General features: G+C 40.2%; 1 protein-coding gene across 8 annotated transcripts in view; it reads left to right on the plus strand.

Annotated features, from left to right (window-relative positions):
- The window catches only part of LOC109920960 (serine/threonine-protein phosphatase 6 regulatory ankyrin repeat subunit B), a 162,273-nt gene that overhangs the window by 76,367 nt on the left and 65,350 nt on the right, over positions 1–20,556 (plus strand). For all 8 annotated transcript variants that reach the window (XM_048599173.1, XM_048599176.1, XM_048599179.1 and 5 more), the window contains 3 exons: positions 14,767–14,967; positions 17,493–17,580; positions 18,727–18,869. In XM_048599173.1, coding sequence (XP_048455130.1) covers positions 14,767–14,967; positions 17,493–17,580; positions 18,727–18,869 — 432 coding nt within the window. The remainder of the gene's footprint in view (positions 1–14,766; positions 14,968–17,492; positions 17,581–18,726; positions 18,870–20,556) is intronic.

The raw sequence follows: 20,556 nt of genomic DNA on the forward strand, positions 1-20,556 counted from the left end.
CATATGCATTTCCTAGTTGAGTTGCTAGGTACAGAGTGAAAACATGAATGTACGACTGTTGCTGTCTTGGCTGAGATCAGCAAACGCAGCACAGAGAGCAATTATATTTGAATTTTACTATGACTGAATTTATTAAACATTTCATTTCATTTTGCATAATTGTCTATTGATGCTTAGAATTGCCCCTCAACCTCACTGGCTCAACAAATTACCTTAAGTGCCTCAAGGGTATGTTGCATTATTATATTACTTAGACCATAATTCAAAAGAATTGATGATGGTTAGCAAATCTGAGTTCAAATCCCACCAAGTTCAAAGTCCATTAGTTAAATGAAGCTGGTATTGTTAATGACGACCATGAAACTTTCAACTTGTTGTATAGATCCACCTAGTTCACTGGTCTCCTTGAAGTACAGAAATCCTCTGCCCTTACCCGTTTCCTATTTGTGACTTCAGAACTATACCAAGGTGTTTGGTTCTAAATTGTGTTTTGAAATGACTTGACAGTTTGCTGTAATTGAGTGATTTGTGACAACAAAAGTGTGCTGAAAGCAAAACTAGAACTGTCACCTAGCATTGATTCAGGCATCAAACATGAAAAAGGCATGCCAAGTCAAGTTGACTTAGCGAAGTCATCCTTACTGACATTTAGGTACTTGTGTCAAACATTGGTAGAGCAGCCACACAAAGGCACTTCATGATTCCTTTCAGGTAACATCCCCACTCCTATATCACTACCTCTAGTTATGTCCCTTTTCATCAGTATGACAGACTCTCAAAGGTCCCACCAAAGTTTATTGTGGAAAATAAAAGCTCATGACATAGATGGTGATGTACTGAATGAATAGAAAATTGGCTGGCTAACAGGAAACAGAGTAGGTATTAATGGGTCATTTTCTGGTTGACAATATTTAGTGAGTTGAGTGAACACTCTATAATTTATATAAATAACTTGGATGAAAGGATGAAATGTTGTCTAGAAAGATGACTGGAACTTCTGAATGTTGATTCCAAACATTATACAATCTCATAGTGTCAGATCAAGAATAAACAAGGAAATCCATTGTTGATTGTGACCTATTATGTTAAAGAAACAGAACTGCCCTCCTTTTGAACATTTGGAAGAAACGCCAAGTGTGATAAAAGACAGAATGTAACTGCCCATTTATCTTGCCTCCATCAATGATACGGTGGTACATATTACCAACAATGCTGTCGAGCCATACCTACCTGTCACATTGTGTTACACAAGGATCACTCTGCTCCAGACCTCATTAAATTGTTAGTCCAAATGTGGACAAAAATATTGAATTGGAGAAGTGAGCTAAGGTCAACTGCCCTTTACATCAAAGTAACATTTGCTGGAGTATGGCATCAAGGAGACTGATAAAAATGGAACATAATTGGAACCTGATGAAAAGTTTTTCACTGAAATTATACTTAGCACAAAGAAGAGTGGCTGTTCAATCATGTCTGCCCCAGGAAATTGCTGCAGTCTCCACACCAATGTCTGAGACCCTCAAACCATCTTTGGCTGCTTCATCAATGCAATACTTTCCATCATCAGGTCAGAAGTGGGGTTATTTGCTGTTAGTTGCACTATGTTAAGTTCAATTTTCAACTCCTAAAATAATGCAACTCCTTGATCAACAATCGCAAGACAAGTGACAAGTAACGTACTGACGGCACAAGTGCCTGGCTTTGACCATAAACGCATGGGAGGGGTGGCCGAGAGGTTAAGGCGATGGACTGCTAATCCATTGTGCTTTGCACATGTGGTTTTGAATCCCACTCTTATCACTGTTTCTAGGGGCAGCACGGTGGCTCAGTGGTTAGCGCTGCTGCCTCACAGCGCCAGGTACCTGGGTTCAAATCCAGCCTCGGGTGACTCTGTGTGGAGTTTGCACATTCTTCCCGTGTCAGCGTGGGTTTCATCCTGGTTCTCCGGTTTCCTTCCACAGTCTGAAGATCTGCAGGGTAGGTGCATTGGTCATGCTAAATTGCCAGTAGTGCCCAGGGATGTTTAGGTTAGGTGGGTCAGACATGGGAAATGCAGGGATAGGGGGATGGGTCTGGGTGGGATGCTCTTCAGAGGGACGGTGTGGGCTTGTTGGGCTGAATGGCCTGTTTCCACACTGTAGGGATTCTGTGATAATTTCCAACAAATGAATCTAAACACCTTCCCATGACTTTGTGGTATTACAGTTGCTAATCCTCTGACATCAATATCTTCAGGGTCACTACTGAGCAGAACATGAACAGGACAAAGTACATAAATTGTGTGGTAAGAAACTCACCACCTGACTACCCAATGTCTCTTCAGCATTTACAAGAATCATCGGGAGTGTGATGGAACATTTTCTACTTGCTTGAAAAGGTGCAGCTTTTAGCACTTAATACATTAACACTCTGGAAGCTTGACATAATCCAGAATAAAGTCGTCAACTAAAGTAGGTTGCCTCATTTGCAACCTACAACATTCACTTACTCCACCATCAGCAAACTGTGGCTGCAGGAAAAACTATCTTCATTGCCTTTCAAGTCTACAGGAATCAAAATTTTCAAATGCTTTCTCGTAACTCAGTCCTCTGACGTAATGGACCTATCCCATAACCCTTCTGTACGCTGCTTCTGAGTCTCTGTGTTGTGCTTTAACTGGTTTGGGTGATCTCACTACTAGCTGAGGAGAAGGAAAAGTCAAGGACTCTCTTCAGCTTTTAACTTTAAAAATAACACCATTTATTATACACTGATACTAAATACTGCAATACATGGTAATCTTAGATAAGCCAGGCTCTGACATATAGTTACAATAATTAGTGAGTAATCTATTCATGTGTTCATACGCATATATTCTCTGTTTCCTCCAGAGAGCTGAATGTTCTGATGTAGTCTGGTCTAGTGTTCTTCCAGAGAGTTCGTTCTGGTCTGAATCTTCCTGCAACCTTTCTAGTCTGTTCTAACTTTGCCCACACTTTGACATTTATACCCAATGATCTTCAGCTCGGTGACTTCATCATAAGGTTGCTCCAGTGTCCTAATTTCCTTACACAACAGTGACTACAACTAAATGTTGCATTTCGAGGCAGCCTGATAAAAGTATCAAATACTTCATTGTGCCAACAAGATTTGTATTCTACTGAGCCGATATTTATATGTTTCTGAAATTATAACCGCAACAGTTGCACTTTCCAATCCTCTTTTTTTCTTCCAAGCAAAAGTGACCTAAGGGCTGTACAAGTACAAAGAAAATAAAACCTAAGTGATGGTGCTAATGTATTAAAATTGAGTCCTTACTTTTTAATAGGACAGAAGATTGATTTGTACAGGAGGAAGTTTGCAGATTGAGAAAACTGCTTTAAATCCTTTTGAGCACTTCATTGCAGCCATCTGAAAGCAATTAGTCACAGTACTTGTGACGTACAACTCCTTTTTGCTTAGGTTGAGTTTTCATTTAAGTTCCTTCCCCTCTGAACAGAATTTGTTTAATAACATTAATGCACTTAAAGCTGCAGTGGCTTCGTGGTATCCTTCACATAAGTATTGAAAACTGCTAATATTATTTTAAGTTGATCGTGGCTTTTGAATATAAATTTTACTTTCCTTGTGTCCGCATTACCAATGATGACTTCCGGAACTGATTTAAATTGACTTTTCAAACTGGCTGATTCCAAAAGTGATTTTTATATAGTACCTGGTTAGAGATTATATTTACCATTACCCCAAAATTAATGTGGGAGCAGGTATTGACCAATTAGCCCCTTTAGCCTATTCTCCTTTCTTGCAGGTTCTTGTGCAGTAGTAGTTTCCCTTCCTCTGGACCAGGAAGACTCAAGTCCAACTTGCTGCAAAGGTGTGCAATAAAATCTTTGAACAGGTTGATTAGAAAATATCTATTCTGCTCTACCAAGCTGTCTTGACTAATCTCTGACCTAACTCTACCTTTTGTCCCTTGATTTTTTTAAAATCAAAAATATCCATCTCTGATTTCAAGTTAGCATTGACCTCCTAAACAACTGCATTTCTAGGAAGTGTTCCAAACCTTGACCACCCTTTATAATTTTGCTCCGGAAACGATAGTTCAAAGTTTTAGATGCTAGTTTTGGTCATCCAACCAGAGAAATCTGTTTCTATCTACTCGTCTATTCCCCTTAAGCTTTGATCAAGACCTTCCTTTGACATTTCAATTACAAGAAATATATTCTGAGTTTGTGGAATCTCTTCTTTTAATTTAACCCTCAGAATTCAGTTCATTCTGGAAATTCTACACTGTACTCCAGCTGAACCTCATATACATTCTTTGTAAAGGGTGATGGTCAGAATGGGTCAGATTATCCTAGTGATCCAATTTGTGCATTGGATAATGTAATGCAAGGTTACCTGCATCTCAATACAACCAGCATTTATTGTCCATCCCTAGTTGCTCTTGAGAAGGTGAGCTACCTCTTGAACTGCTGCAGTTCATTTGATGTAGGTAGTCACACAATGCCATTAGAAAGTTAACCCAGCAACCCAGAAGGAATGGTGACATACTTCCAAGTAAGGATGGTGAGTGGTTTGTAGTGGAACCTGCAAGTGGTGGTGTTTACATGAATCTGCTGCTCTTCTTCTAGACGGTAGTGGTCGTGGGTTTGAAAGGCATTCTCTAAGGAGCCATGGTGAATTTCTGCAGTGCATCTTATAGATGGTGTGTACTGCTGTCACTGAATGTCAGTGGAGTGAGTAAAGGATTGTGGGTGAGGTGTCTGTTGATCAAGTTGCTTTGTCGTGGATGGTGTCAAGCTTCTGAAATGTTGCTGGAGCTGCACTCATCCATTATATTCCATTAGACCCCTGACTGTGCCTTGTAGGACAGGCTTTGGGGGGATATGAAATGGAGTTATTCACTGTAGGATTCCTAGTCCCTGACCTGCTCTTGTAGTCATAGAAATTATATGGCTAGCCTAGTTTGGGTTCTGGTCTGCACACAGTACTCTATTTGTGGCTTAACCTACTTTTTATCCAGTTCCATCACACCCTCCCTGCTTTTAAACTCTATGCCTTGGCTAATAAAGATAAGTATCCTGTAAACCTCCTTAACTAAGTTATCAACTATTCTATCTTCAGGGACTGGTTGACATGCACACTAAGGCCTGTCTGAACTTTGGTGCTTTCCAAGGTCCTACTGCTCGTGCATAACCTTGCCTTGTTTGTCTTGCCCAAGTGCACCACCTCAGATTTATCCAGGTTGAATTCCATTTGCCACCAATCAGCAACATCTACATCTTCCTGTAATCTAAGGCTATCCTCCTTACTATTTACTGTCCCACCAATTTTTGTATCATCTGCAAACTTACTGATCAACCCTCCTATATTCAAGTGTAAATTATAAAAATACATCACAGGCAACAAGGACTCCAACATGTTCTTTGTGGGACCCCGCTAGACACAGGTTTCTAGTCACAAAAACATTTATTGACCATTTTCCTGCCACTGAGCCAATTCTGGATCTAATTAGCCAAATCACCCTTTGCTTCCTGTTTGCAAGCCAATTTTGAATCCAATTTGTTAACTTGCCTTGGATCCTGTGGACTCTTAGTTTTTGGACCCAGCTCATATGTGGGACCTTGTTGAAGGCCTTACTGAAGACCAGATAAACCACATTAACTGCACTACCTTCATCAATATATGCCGTCACCCTTTGAAAAGACTCAAATTTGTTGGACGGGGTCTCCCTTTTACAAATCCATGCTACTCCTGATAAATCCTTGCCTTTCCAAGTGTCGATTAATCCTGTCCTTCAGAATTTTTTTCTAGTAGTTTCCCTATCGCTGACATCAGACTAACTGGTTTATAATTACCTGGCCTATCCCTGCTGCCTTGAACAAAGGAACCACAATAGCTCTCCTCCAGTCATCTGGCATTTCACCTGTGGCAGTGAAGTATTAAGGATTTCTGCCAGGGCCCTGGCAATCTCCTCCCTTGTCTCCCATAGCAACCTGGAATATATCCCATCATACCCTCAGAATTTATGCACGTTTATACCTGCTAAAATATCTAATACTTCTTGATTAATCTTAACATGTTCTAGAATCCTCACCATCCCAAGTGAAAGGCCCAACTACCGTGTCTTTCTCCTCTTTGAATACAGACAAGAAGTATTCATTTAAGACCACACCCACACCCTCAGACTCCACATACAGGTTGCCCTTTGGTCTCTAATAGGTCCCACTCTTTCCCTGGTAATCCTTTTACTTGTAATATACTTGTAAAAATCCTTGGGCTTTTTCTTGACTCTATCTACCAAAAATATTTCATGGCCCCTCTTTGTCATCCTAATTTATTTTTTGAGCAACCCCTACACTCATCAAACTTTTGAAAGGCCTGCCCTGATTTTAATGTGCTGTATCTGACATATGCTTCCTTTTTCTTTATCAAACCCATGATGTCCCTTGACATCCAGGGTTCCTTGGACTTACTGCCCTTGCCATTCACTCTAAAAGTAACATGCCCGCCCTGAATTCTCATTATACTACTTTTAAAAGATTCCCACTACTTTCTCTTCACATCTCTTCAAAATATTCAATCAAGTTGGTCAGACATGATGTCCCCTTATGCTATCTGTTCTCAATTAATCTCTGCCTCTCCAAGTACAGATTATTTCTGTTCCTCAAAATTGCTTCCAATGGTTTCTAACCATTGAGGTTAGACTGACTGGCCTGTACTTTCTTTGTTTATCCCTGGCTCCCTTCTTGAATAATAGTACCAGCTCAGCTGTCATCTAGTCCTCTGGCACCTGTCCTGTGGACAGAGATGAATTGAAAATTATTGCCAATGTCCCTGCTATTTCCTCCCTCGCCTCACTCAACAATTTGGGATGCATTTCATCTGGCTTGGAGATGTACCTCCTTTTAAGCCAGCCAGACCACTCAGAACCATGTCTTTTTATGTTTTTGTCTGGTCACAAATAATTTATTGTGACTGATTTGCCTTACAATCGTATTCAAAATTTCTAGAATTATTTCTTGGTTTAGTGGTGCAGCGGGAGCATGCTGGGCCCATAATCCAAAGGTCGATGGGTCAAAACCATCCACCATCAAGAATGAAATTATTACGTGTGCGTCACCTCTCACTGTACTAATTTAAGCATAACACAGTCCTTCTCCCTAATTTCTATACCTACATCATTCCCTCGCTATTTAACACAGCCACAAAGTATTCACTTGGAACCCTACCTACTATTTAAGAAGGGAGCAGAAGAGAAAACAGGGAACTACCCAATGGCCTTAGATCAGCAGTAGAAAAAACGCTTGAATTGATTTATAAAGGATGGGATAAATGAACACTTGGTTGATAATGATCTAGTGGGGCATAATTGGATTTGTGCAAGGGAAATCATGATGAACTTACAGTTTTTTGAAGATGCTACCAACAAAATTGATACAGAACCGCAATGGATGTGTAGACTTAAATTTTCAGAAGGCTTTTGAAACAGACCACCCGAGGAAGCTGGTAGAAAAATTAAAGCACATGAGAAAGGAGATAATCTTTAGGGCTGGCTAACAGACAGAAAACAGAATAGGAATAAATGGGTCTTTTGCGAGTTGGCAGGCTATGAATATTCGGGTACTAAAAGGATCAGTACTTGGGGCCCCAGCTGTTCACAAATATATTGATGATTTGGAGATCGGGGCCAAAATTACTATTTAAGTTTGCAAATGATACAAAGCTAAATGGGAATGTATGTTGTGAGGAAGATCTTAAGTGGCTTTAGCAGGCTTAGTGAATGGACTAGAAAATGGGAGATGGGATATAATGTGGAAAAATGTGAGGTTATCCATGTTGGTAGGTAAACAGATGTGCAGAGTATTCGTTAAATGGTAAGAATTTGAAAAGCAGGTAGATGTACAAAGTGACCTGGGTGTCCTTGTTGCTAGTCACTGGAAGCTAGTACTCATCTGCAACAAGCTGTTAGGAAGGCTAATGGAATGTTAGCCTTGATTGCAAGAGGATTTGAGTCTCTTTCTATCAGGAAAGATATTAGTGCCATGGGGGAATACAGTGAAGGCTCACCAGACTTGTTCTGGGATGACAGGACTGTCCAGTGAAGAGATTTGGCAAACTGAGCCTGTATTCTTCAGAATTTTGAAGAATTGGGGTGATGATGTTTAAACTTAGAAAATACTTAAAGGACAAACAGGGTATATATAGGTAAGATGTTTCCCCTGGTCAGAGTGTCTAGACCCAAGGGGCACAATTTAAGAATAAGGGGGATCAAGCATGGGTCTGAGATAAGAATTTCCCTTTCTTAGAAGGTTGTGAACCTTTGGAATTCTGTACAACAGAGGACTGTGGCAGCTCAGTCTTTAAGTATGTTTAAATTAGAGATTGATAGATTTCTGATTACAGTGGTGTAGTGTTATGGGGATGGCTTGGGTGAAAGGGATTTGAAGTACTGGATCAGCCACGTTACTACTGAATGGTGGGGTAAACTCAATGGACTGAATTCCCTACTCTTGTTCCCTAAGCCAGTGCTGCTTGATAGCGCTGTTAATTTCGTCTTCCATCACTTACGGTCGATTGTAGATTGGGACAGTAATTGACTAGTTGGATTTGTCCTGTTTTTTGTGTACAGGATACACCTTGGCAAATTTTCACATTGTTGACGAGATGGCAGTATTGTAGCTGTACTGGAACATCTTGGCCATGGTTATGGCAAGTTCTGGAGTGTACTTTTTGGTATAATTACTGAATGTTACCGGGCCTATGAATTTTGCTATTCAATATCCAGTGCCTCCTGTTTCTTGATATGTGGATTGAGTTCAGTGAGCTGAAGACTGGCATCTGTGATGCTGGGGACCTCTGCAGGAGCCTAAGGTTTGTACCAATTTGCGAGCTAACGGTTGTTGTAAATGCTTCAGCCTTCTCTTTTGCAGTGTTATGCTAAGCTTTCCTGTTATTAGTGAGTGATATTTGTGGAGCTTCATCCTCCTCAGGTGAGTTGTTTACCTGTCAACCTCTGTTAATGACTGGATGCGTCAGGACAGCAGAGCTTAGGTCTGATCCGTTGGTTGTGGAGTTGCTTAGCTTTGTCAACCACTTGCTGTTTGTGCTGTTCGGCAAGCAAGTAGTTCTGTTTTGTAGCTTCGCCATGTTGATACCTCAATTTTAGATGTTTGTTGCTGCTCCTGTCATGTTCTCCTTCACTCTTCATTGAACCAGGGTTGATCCCTTGGCTTGATTGTAACAGCAGAATGGGGAATATTTGGACCAAAAGTTTGCAGATTGTGAACGTGCGGGAGTATTGATTCGTCAGCTGGGAGAAGAGAGAATCAGTAATTGGCAGGAGGTTTCCTTGCCAATATTTCATCTGATTCCATGAGACTTCATGCTTTGGACTCCAATGATGATGCTGTGTCTTGGACATTGTATGTATGATATGATTCTGAGAGTACGGGTATGTCAAACTTTTGCTTGACTAGTCTGAGAGATTTTAGAATAAGCCCCAGATTTTGATGAGGAATTTGCAGGGTTAACAGATCTCTGTTGCTGATGTAGTTTTCATTGCCTTAGCCAATGTCATCTGACCTCTCTGGCTTTATTATTTTTATAAGACCTCATAAGTATTTGATACAATTTGATTTGATTTATTATTGTTACGTGCACTCAGACATAGCATGCATACATAAGTATGTCAGGGTAATACAAAAGAAGTATATAGTGTTACAGCTACAGAGAAGATGCAGAGCAACATCAACTGTAATATGAGAGATCTGTTCAAAATTCTGATAACAGCAGGGAAGAATCTATTGGTACATGCTTTCAAATTTTTGTATCTACTGTCTGACTGAAAAGGGTGGAAGAGAGTACAACTGATGGGAAGGGTCTTTGATTATGTTAGCTGGTTTCCTGAGGCAGTGGGAAATACAGACAGAGTCAATGGATGGGAGGCTGGTTTGCGTGATGGATTGAGCTGTATTCAAAACTCTAATTTCTTGCGGTCTTGGACGGAGCAGTTGCCGTACTGAGTGGCTTATGAGCAGTTATGAGTCAACCATATTTCTGTTCATCTGGAGTCACATGTAAGGATGACCGTTTTACTTCCCTGAACGACATTAGTGAACCAGGTGGGTTGTTGCAACAATTGACGATGGTTTTATGGTCATTATTACATTTTTAATTTCAGATTTTTATTGAATTTAAACTTCACTGTCTCCTGTGATGAGATTCAAATCTCGATCCCCAGAACATTTCCTCAGTCTCTGGATTATTATTCTAGCAACACCCCCACTAGGTATCACATCCGATCACCTTGCATATGGTGTGTCATAATCCTGAGTTACATAAACCTTGAGGACCTGTTCTTTATTTTAGTTCCTACTTTGTGTTTGCTGAACAGTGCCTTGTAGGAATCTGGTAATTTCACTGGAGCACCACTGTAGCAGCCACAGAAGGAATTGATCCCATTGTGTTAGGATTTGTTTAAATTTTATGTAAAACCTGTTGGAAGTATTGCATAGTTCTATGAAATACATATTCTGTTCAGTTTTCTTGTTTGAACCTTGTAAAGGCTTGTTTCTCTCACGTGGAGTTGAGTTGCAAAGGCTGGACCTTAATCGGTTACCAATATTGGTATTGAATTTTTGGCTGCAATTCAGTCGTCATTTGACATTTAATATTCTGGAAAAAGTGAAGTAGTCTTTTATATGCATGGTTCTGTCATCTTTTTAATGCCATATGTTTTATAAACCAGAATACAAGCTTTTTACCAACAATTCCTTTGCCATTTTTGTTTGAATTGCTGATTATGATGGATGAAAAAGAAGAAACCAGAATGAGCGAGACTATTGGATTCTTACAGCTGAATATTCCTGCAGACCGATGGATATGAATTAAGAGGAAAATGCTGAAAATACTCAGCATGCCTGGCAGGATCTGTGGAGAGAGAAACAGAATTCACACTGCAGATCAGCAGCTCTTTTGTCAGAACTGGGAATAGAACATAGAACATCGAACGGTACAGCACAGTACAGGCCCTTCGGCCCACAATGTTGTGCCGAACTTTTACCCTAAACCTAAGGTCTATCTAACCTCCACTCGTACCTTATACTATCATCCATATGCCTATCTAATAGCCGCTTAAATGTCCCTAATGAGGCCGACTCCACTACCCGCTCCGGCAATGCATTCCACGCCCCTACTACTCTGAGTAAAGAACCTACCTCAGACGTCTCCCCTATATGTACCTCCACCCACTTTAAAACTATGCACCCTCATAATAGCTACCTCCACCCTCGGAAAAAGTCTCTGGCTGGCCACTCTATCTATACTTCTGATCATTTTGTACACCTCTATCAAGTCACCTCTCATCCTTCGTCGTTCTAAAGAGAAAAGCCCTAGCGCTCTCAACATTTCCTCGTAAGACCTTCCCTCCATTCCAGGCAACATCCTGGTAAATCTCCTCTGCACCTTTTCCAATGCTTCCACATCTTTCCTGTAATGAGGCGACCAGAACTGGACACAATACTCCAGATGTGGCCAAACCAGGGTTTTGTATAGCTGGAGCGTAACTTCACGGCTCTTGAACTCGATCCCTCTATTAATGAAAGCTAACACATCGTACGCCGCCTTAACAATTCTATCCACCTGGGTGGCAGCTTTCAGGGAACTGCGGAACTTGCTAATCCACCCTTCCACTCCTTCATCTAAATCATTTACAAAAATCACAAATAGAAGAGGACCCAGAACCGATCCTTGTGGTACACCACTCGTAACTGAGCACCATGTTGAATATTTTCCGTCCACTACCACCCTTTGTCTTCTACGGGTCAGCCAATTCTGAATCCAACCTGCCACATTTCCCCCTATCCCATGCCTCCTTACTTTCTGCATGAGCCTACCATGGGGAACCTTATCCAAACGCCTTACTTAAATCCATGTATACCACATCCACTGCTCCACCTTCATCCATGTGTTTGGTAACCTCTTCAAAGAATTCAATAAGGTTTGTGAGGCATGATCTACCCCTCACAAAGCAGAATACTTGGCATTGAATCACTTTATAGGTTTTAAAGCAAGATAGGGCAAGTAGGGGGTGGGAAGTTGAAGCATTCTGAAGAACAAATGGGAAGCTGGGTATTAGGGTGTAACGCAGGTGAAAGTAAATGACAAAAGGAAAGGCAAAATGTGGTAATGGGACAAGTAATGAAGCAAAGGTGTGTCTTGACGTACAAATGTGAAAAGCAGAATCTGTATTGAAGCTGCTATCTGACAAAAAAGGGGCAGGGTTATAAAATTGTTGCATTCAGTCTTGAGCCCAGAAGGCTACACAGTGCTGTTTTCATTTTCAAAGTCTCATTCGTATTTTTACAAGTTTCCATGGCCCCGATTCTGATCTCTGTAATCTTGTCTAGCTCCATAACCCTCCGATATCTGCGCTCCTTAACTTTTAGCCTCTGGAGTATCCCAGCTTTACTCATCATTGGTGGGCCTGCCTTCAATTGATTGGGACCTGTACTGCTTCACTTATCTGCTCTTTTAAGCTACTCCGTGATACCTGCCTTTTTGGCCAAGTTTTTAGTCATCAGTCTCTAATGTTTTAATGAAGATCTGTAGCTCGGCTTGCGGTTGAAGTTGTTGGTTGGTTCGCCGAGCTGACTGGTTTTCGTGCAAATGTTTCATCTCCCTTCTAGGTAGCGTCGTCAGTGCTGTGTAGCCTCCGTTGAAGCGATTGCATTGGTAGTTGAAATCCAGGCCTCCAGGAATTCTCGTGCTTGTCTTTGGCTTGCTTGTCCTAGGACTCTAACTTTGTCCCAGTCGAATCGATGTCCTTCTATGTCGGAGTGGGTTGAAACGAGGGAGACTTGGTTTTGTCGTTTTGTTGCGAGTTGGTGTTGGTGTTCGTGTATCCTGGTGCCGAGTTTCCTGCCTGTCTATCCTATATTGTGTTTCTCGCAGTTGCTGCATGGTATTTTGTATATCACATTTGTCCTGCTCATTGGCAGTATGGGGTCTTTCGTCTTTGAGAGTAACTGACGAAGTGTGGCTGTTGGTTTGTGTGCTATACTTATTCCAAGAGATCGTAGGAGTCTTGTAGTCGGTTCTGATGTGTTTCTAACATAGGGTAGGGATGGCCAGTGTGTTGGGGCATACAGTGTCTTGGTATTGTTTTCCAGGCATTGGCAGCCGAAGCTGTTAGGATAACCATTGTTTGCAAAGACTCTGTTGGTGTTCCTCTTCATTTTTGTGCAGCTCCAGGGTGTTGCAGTGAGTTATCACTCATTTAAACAGAGTCTTGACACAGCTCTGTTTGTGGACTCTGGGGTGGTTACTGTTGTAATTCAGGATTTGGTCTGTGTGTGTAGTCTCTGTATACGCTGGTAAGGAATTTCCCATTGTTCATTCGTTCCACTATTACTGGAGTTGATTGTTCTCCTCTTCCCTGATGAACTTGATCCTGGTGTATATGCTGTTAATAAGATGGTGTGTTTCTTCTAACTTTGCTTGATCACAAAGGTATCGTCCACGTATCTAACCCATAGTTTAGGCTGGATCTGGGGGAGGGCTGTGCGCGCCAGTCTTTTCATAACAGCTTCTGCTGTGAACCCATGGGTGTTCCATTAATTTGTTCATATACCTGGCCATTGAAAACGACCAGTTACTCTCAAAGATGAAAGACCCCATACCCGCAATGAGCAGGACAAATATGATGTACAAAATACCATGCAGCAACTGTGAGAAATACTACATAGGACAGACGGCAGGGAACCTGTCACCAGGATACTTGAACACCAATTCACAGCAAAACGGCACGACCAATTCTCCCTTGTTTCAATGCACTCCAACATAGAAGGACATCAATTTAACTGGAACAAAGTTACAGTACTAGGACAATCAAGACAAAGACAAGCATGAGAATTCGTGGAGGCCTGGTTTTCATCCACCGATGCAATTAATAAACATGTTGAAATAGACCCCAACTACATAACGGAACGGTACAAAACCAGAAAGAAGACTGCCCACTTTGACAGACTGGACTATGTAAATTCAGAGCGGGCCAGAACAAGCTCTTCAACGGAGGCTACACAGCACTGACGATGTCACCTAGAAGGGAGATGAAAAGTTTGCACAAAAACCAGTCAGCTTGGCAAACCAACCAACAACTTCATCTGAAGCAATTTCTGAAGAAGGGTCCCAACCCCAAACATCAGCTTTCCTGCTCCTCTGATGCTGCCTGGTCTGCTGTGCTCCTCCAGCTCCACACTTTTATCTCTGACTCCAGCATCAGCAGTTCTCCCTATCTGTCAAACAACCCCACAAAGGCTGGTATCCTGTCACCAAGTCACCATTTACTTACACCTGCATAGTACTTGGTACTGGTCTGGCTTCCTTTTGAGCCAGCTCCCAGAGTGAGCAGAACCCCTGACACTCTATTTATATCTGTCAGCCAGGGCTCCCTGATTGGGACTGTTAATTTGGTCCAATCAGGGAACTCATTCTGCAGTTCATCTGACTGACCTCTTCCCAATTGCTACAATATGGTTCTGTCATGCTTCTGTAAAATGGCTTGAGATCTTTTAGTAAATCCAGTGTGACATATGAATATGTAAGTTATTGTTGAATTGAAGGACTGTTCTATCTCAATACTCCTAGAGGTATCTGTTTGTATTTATGATTTCCAGCATCTCTAGTACTCAGCTCTTGAAATAGATGTAAAGTTGGATTTGCTCAGTTAGTACAATAACTTGTGTTTTAACAACTTTGTGTCATAAATGCTGATTCTTTCAGGAAGCAGTTCACGTTTTGATCAAGCATTCAGCAGATGTCAATGCTCGTGACAAAAACTGGCAGACCCCATTGCATGTAGCTGCTGCAAACAAGGCAGTGAAGTGTGCAGAAGCAATCATTCCACTGCTTAGCAGTGTCAATGTTTCCGATAGAGGAGGCAGGACAGCCTTGCATCATGCTGCACTCAACGGACATATAGAGGTAATAAAATATTCCTGCTATTGTATGTTTTTGCAGGTTTATGCTTTGAAATAAGTGTTTCTGCTATAATCAATAAGACAGGTTTTCAAGCCTGTTCCAGATAAAATGCTGACTGCATTGTCAAATCTTAATGATCAGTGTAATTAACCAAGAATATAGGGTGCACTGGTTGATGCTGTTGCAGGGTAAGTTGAAAATCCAGTTGAATGGAGGATTACACTGACAATGGGATTCGAAAAAGGGAATAGAAAACATCTAGTCAGGAATAAGAAACTGTGAGCATGAGTCTTTATAAATATGAAAATGAAAGGAGGAAGGTTGGTTGAAGGTTCAACTATAATGAAGAACCTGCAATTTGTAAATAGTAAATCCACAATTAACTACAATTGCTAATGACTTGCGCCTGAATTTCCTGATTTACACTGTGCCCAACATTACCATTATTGCTTGGTGGCCTATAAAAGATTTCCTTGAGTATTTGCCGCCCCTTGCCATTTCCTAGCTTCACTCAAACTGATTCAACGTTATGATCCTGCAATCTAAGGTTCTCTCTCGCTAACGTGCTGATATTATCTCTTAGTAGCAGTACCACCCATTATTTCCTTTTTGCAAATCCTTTCTACGTGACAAAAATCCTTGAATGTTCAGTTCTCAGTCTTAATCATACTGGAACCACATCTCTATAATGCTAATTAAATGATATCTATTTAGCTTTATTTGTGCCTTAAAACCACTTATTTTGTGAATTCTGCGTCCATTCAGATGGAGTGCCCTTAACTTTGTCCTTTTTAACATTATTCTATGTTATGATCCTATTTCATGCTTGCCTTCACACTGTCAGCCCTCTAATTTTGATTGCTACTTTTCTATTTTTATTTACTTCCATCCAATCTGAGCTTCCTGTCCAATTCCCACCCAGCTAACAGTCTAGTTTAATCCCTCGCAAACTACTGTGCTCACTAGCACCTTGTGCTCGTAGTAATCTTGAAGTTACTGCTTCAGAATTCTACTTTTGGGTCTCTTTTATAACTCTCTAAAATCTGCTTTCAGGACCCCATTCCTTTTCCTGCCTGTGTTGTTGGTTCCAATGTGGACCAAGAGCTCTGGCTGTTTGTTCTTCTCAGAAGAATGTCCTGCAGCTACTCTGTGACATCCTTGGTGCTGGCCAATAGAAGCAACATTCTGGAGTCATGTCCACAGCTGCAGAAATCCTCACATGGTCCTCCAGCTAACAAATCCCCTATCACCATTGTTCTTCTATTCTTCTCCCTCCTCTCTTATTCACCTAGACCAACTGTGGTGCCATGGATGTGACTCTGACTGCTCTAAGGAACCCACACTGGTATCCAAAATGGAAAACCAATTAGGGAGCTAGATTGTCACAAGTAACATCTGCATAACCTGCTTGGTTTTTTTCAGACTGCCTGCTGGTTACCTATTTCCTCTCTGCCTGTAATTTCCTAACAAAAGGTAGCCCCTGAAATTTAAAAGGTAATCCTGGACAAAATCTCTCAGAACCCTTTGAGACAATGGACAGGTACTTGATTGACGCAATGTGATTAGTGGTACCCTGCAAACATCTTTGATTGACCTCAACTGTTCAATTTATTACAAATAACTGAAATGATCAGTTAAAAAGCCACAAATTCAAATTTGCTGATGGTACAAAAGTTTGGTAGTATTGGTAGATTAATTGATAGAAAAGTTTTAAAATTGGATTTTAGTGTAGGCAAATGTGATACCATTTGAAATGAATAGATCAAAAAACAATGAACCTAGCAAAAGCTGATAATGATTGCTGTCCGAAGATGCTTTTAGGTGTCCACATATGTAAATCATTAAACTGTCATGGACAAATACAGAAAGTAATCAAAAATAACAGCTAGTTTTTATATCTAGTATTTCCTCAAATTTACAAGGTTAAGCTGTGATTTGACTTTAGGTGTTGGTGTTATCATGAACAGACAGTGTAGATTGGAAGAAACTGTTTCTTCTGCTTGCTACGTCTGAATGTAACAGCTGAATGTCACTGTGAACTTCCCACTGGTTGGAATGATGATAGTTGTCATTAAGCTATGTGATCAAAATAATGCAAACCTATTTTGCACATGAAGTTCTGCTAGTGGTAAACCACTGAAAATAGAGTATTTATATAATGTTTACTGAAATCCTTTGCATGTATACTTTTCTTTGATATTTGAAGCATTTTTTTTATGTCAGTGCATCATGTATCTCTTTTTGGAGGGAAATTTTGTAGAAGTTTACATTTTTTTGCAGCAATGAGGTGATGCAACTAGTAGATAGTACAGTGACATTTGCAAGTTTTCACCTTCTGCATTTCCTTACCCTCATTCCCCTTTCAAATTTGAAATGTGTATCTGTTATGCCAACTGTTACTTCGGAAAGTTTATTTTCATTAGATCAACCTTGTGGTGAAATTCCAATCCAAAAGATGAACTAATTATGAATTTTTGAATTTTTAAAACTTTTATGGATCATTTATTTTCTTTCTTCACTCCTTCAAGATGGTAAATCTTCTATTAGCAAAAGGGGCCAATATTAATGCTTTTGATAAGAAGGACAGAAGGGCCTTGCACTGGGCAGCTTACATGGGTAAGTCATGTTATGTTCAGAGTTTCTCATTGAGTGGTTAGATTGGTTAGACAATATTTTACCTACAAATGAACTGCTAATGTAACAAGTATCATCTGTGGGTAAAAGATATAAATGTTTTCTGATCTGGTTTGATGTCTTTCCATTCAATTTTGTCCTTTTTTATGAATGTTTGCATGAATTCTGCTACTTGTTTGATTGCCTGGATTGAAGTGCAGGAAGGCATAGCACATTTCCAGAATTTTGTTTCGTTTTCTGGGGAGGCGTATGATATTTAAAGTATAAACTTGAATAACCGTAACGTTTATATAAATGTTCGTAGAGAATCATAGAATCCCTACAGTGTGGAAACAGGCCCTTTGGCCCAACAAGTCCACACTGACCCTCAGAGCATCCCACCCAGACCCATCCCCCATAACCCACCTAATGAACACTATGGACAATTTATTTTGGAACTGTAATGGAAATCTTATCATCGCGTGGATGTATACAGCTACAGGAACAAGGAGCTTGACACCAGTCAGGATTAAGCAGTTCACTTAATCAGCACCTCCTCTTTTAGCCTAAGTATTCACCTCCTTCAGAGCTCATGTATCATGACTACAAGGTGAATCATCTATCATCATTATGTACTGACACAATTTGTCAAGGTTATTCTGGACCTCCCGAATCCACAACTTTTACGTTAGAATGACCAGGGCAGAAGGTGTATGGGAACACATCACCTCCAATTGCCATACCATTTTGGTATACTTACATATTATCGCGACACGCGATCAAAATTCTAAAACACCCCTAGCTGATAAAATGGTCAACTTGTCTACATCCCCCAGCTGCAGTAATTCCTCAAATTCCATTACAGTTTTCTAAGGCCAGCTAGGGATGCAAGAAGTACTATGCTTGCCAAAACTAACTATCTCCTAAGAATTATCAAAATAAAACAAAAACTAATACTTACTGTGCAGTAAGCCCTTCATCTATCTTTCTGTCCAATGGATTTGATTAATAGTCTATTTAAAATCAGAAATTCAAAATAAAACTAATGTCTAGACTTAATGAATGTTGAGGGTTCACCATATTATCCATTCTCCATGTAAAGATTATGAATTTCAATCAATGTATAATGTGGAATTTTTTTTATTGTAGGTCATGTTGAAGTAGTTTCTTTGTTATTGAGTCATGGAGCAGAAGTTAGTTCCAAGGATAAAAAAGGTTATACCTCACTACATGCAGCTGCTTCTAATGGACAAATTAATGTGGTGAAACTACTGATTAGTCTTGCTGTAGAGGTAAGTTTTGCATTCTTGCCAAATGAATGGAGCAAATACTTTTTCTCCTGAAAAAGTACAAAGAAAATGTGTACATTTTAAATAGATCAGGAGCCAACTAGTGAACAGAAACAGAAGGCAACATGCATTTCTGGTTCTGGTGTGTGTCTTCTTTCCAAAAAGCATTAGCATGGTTCCCTGGTGGTATACTGTGAGAAGGTAATTGGTTTGGAAATTTGAGCATAGGATCCAGTCTTAAATTTCAGCACAGTGCCGAAGAAACGTTGCCTGATTGGAAGTGTTGTCTTTTGCATGAGATGTTAAACTGAGGGCCTCACCTGTCTGTTCAGATGGATGTAAACAAAAATATCTAATACTGTTGGAAGAACAACAGTGGCATTTGTCTCGTGCCTGATCTAATATTTATCTGTAAACTAGAATTAATTGGTATATTACTGCCATGTGAAATTGGTTGCTAAATGCAGAGAATGAACTTCAAAATAAATAAGTGGCTGTGGAGCAGTTCAATGCGTCCTGAGTATATGAAAAGGTTGACATAAATTTTTATATAAAGCCTTTTAAACAACTAATAATTTTATTAAAACTCTGTCAAGGAGTAGGTGTGCAGTTTTTCGGTGAGTGAAGTAAAAACAAACTGACGTGTCATTTGGAGGAGGGATTGTTGTATGTCGTGATTCAGTGGCGTAGTGTGTTGGAAATCAAATCCCGCAATTCCTAGATTCGTCGCAGAAATTAGATTTTAAACCAGATCCCTAATTTATCCAATTTTAAGATTAAGGTTGATAGAAGCACAGAACAGGTTTTTGTACTGAACAAGAATTGTTAATTGTTACAGGTAATTAGACTATAGCTACAGGTAAACATTTATAAACAGTCAGTATATAACTCTTCTGATTAAAATGCTAATCCCCTTGTGAATTCCCCCCTTCACACACAGATTGATGTGCAAATGTGAAAAAGCACATGGATGAATGGGAAAAACTAGAAAGACGGTAATTTTTGTCCACAAATTCTATTGAGCTGGTTCTCGTAGATCGAAAAGTTTATTTCTGGCTTCCCATTTTTTGAATGCTTCCACTGGTTTGCACGAGGCTTAGTGGCTGTTTCTGTTGTAAAATGTCTCTGATTTATACATTAAAAGGCAAAGCTTGCAGCAACTGCTGAAGCAAAGATGATCTGGTTTGCTTCAGGTTTAAGATGAGTTTTGGCTACAGAGACAGAGCACCTGAGCTCACGGAAATCAAACTTCTTTTTATCTTGTTCCCTGCTCCATGCTGTTCGGTTGTCTGATAACCAGTCACATAGTTGTTGGATTCTTTTGTCATTGATTCATGGACTAGTGACTAGTTATCAATCAACTTTTTATTGCCAACCAGAGCTTCATCTGAATACAGAGCCTCTCGGTCCCTGTTAGTCTACTGTCACTTCAGTTACTGCTTGTTTACACATTTGTTTACGTTGCTTACCATGGGTGTCGGGTAACTTGCTTTTCAAAACTTGCAGCTGTCCTTTCAGAACACTGGTATTAAAACAGTTCTTTCCCATTTCAGTCCACAACTTTAAAACAGTAATGCAAAAATAGAGTCATGTTCTTACATGTACTAAATAACAGATGGTATTGAAATTGGAAAATTAATAGCAATGGAAGGTGTTGTTGCCTAGTCTTCATTAATCTGACTCCCATTGC

This window comes from Rhincodon typus, chromosome 7, assembly GCF_021869965.1.
Source record: "Rhincodon typus isolate 14 chromosome 7, sRhiTyp1.1, whole genome shotgun sequence".
Classification (NCBI taxonomy): Eukaryota; Metazoa; Chordata; class Chondrichthyes; order Orectolobiformes; family Rhincodontidae; genus Rhincodon; species Rhincodon typus.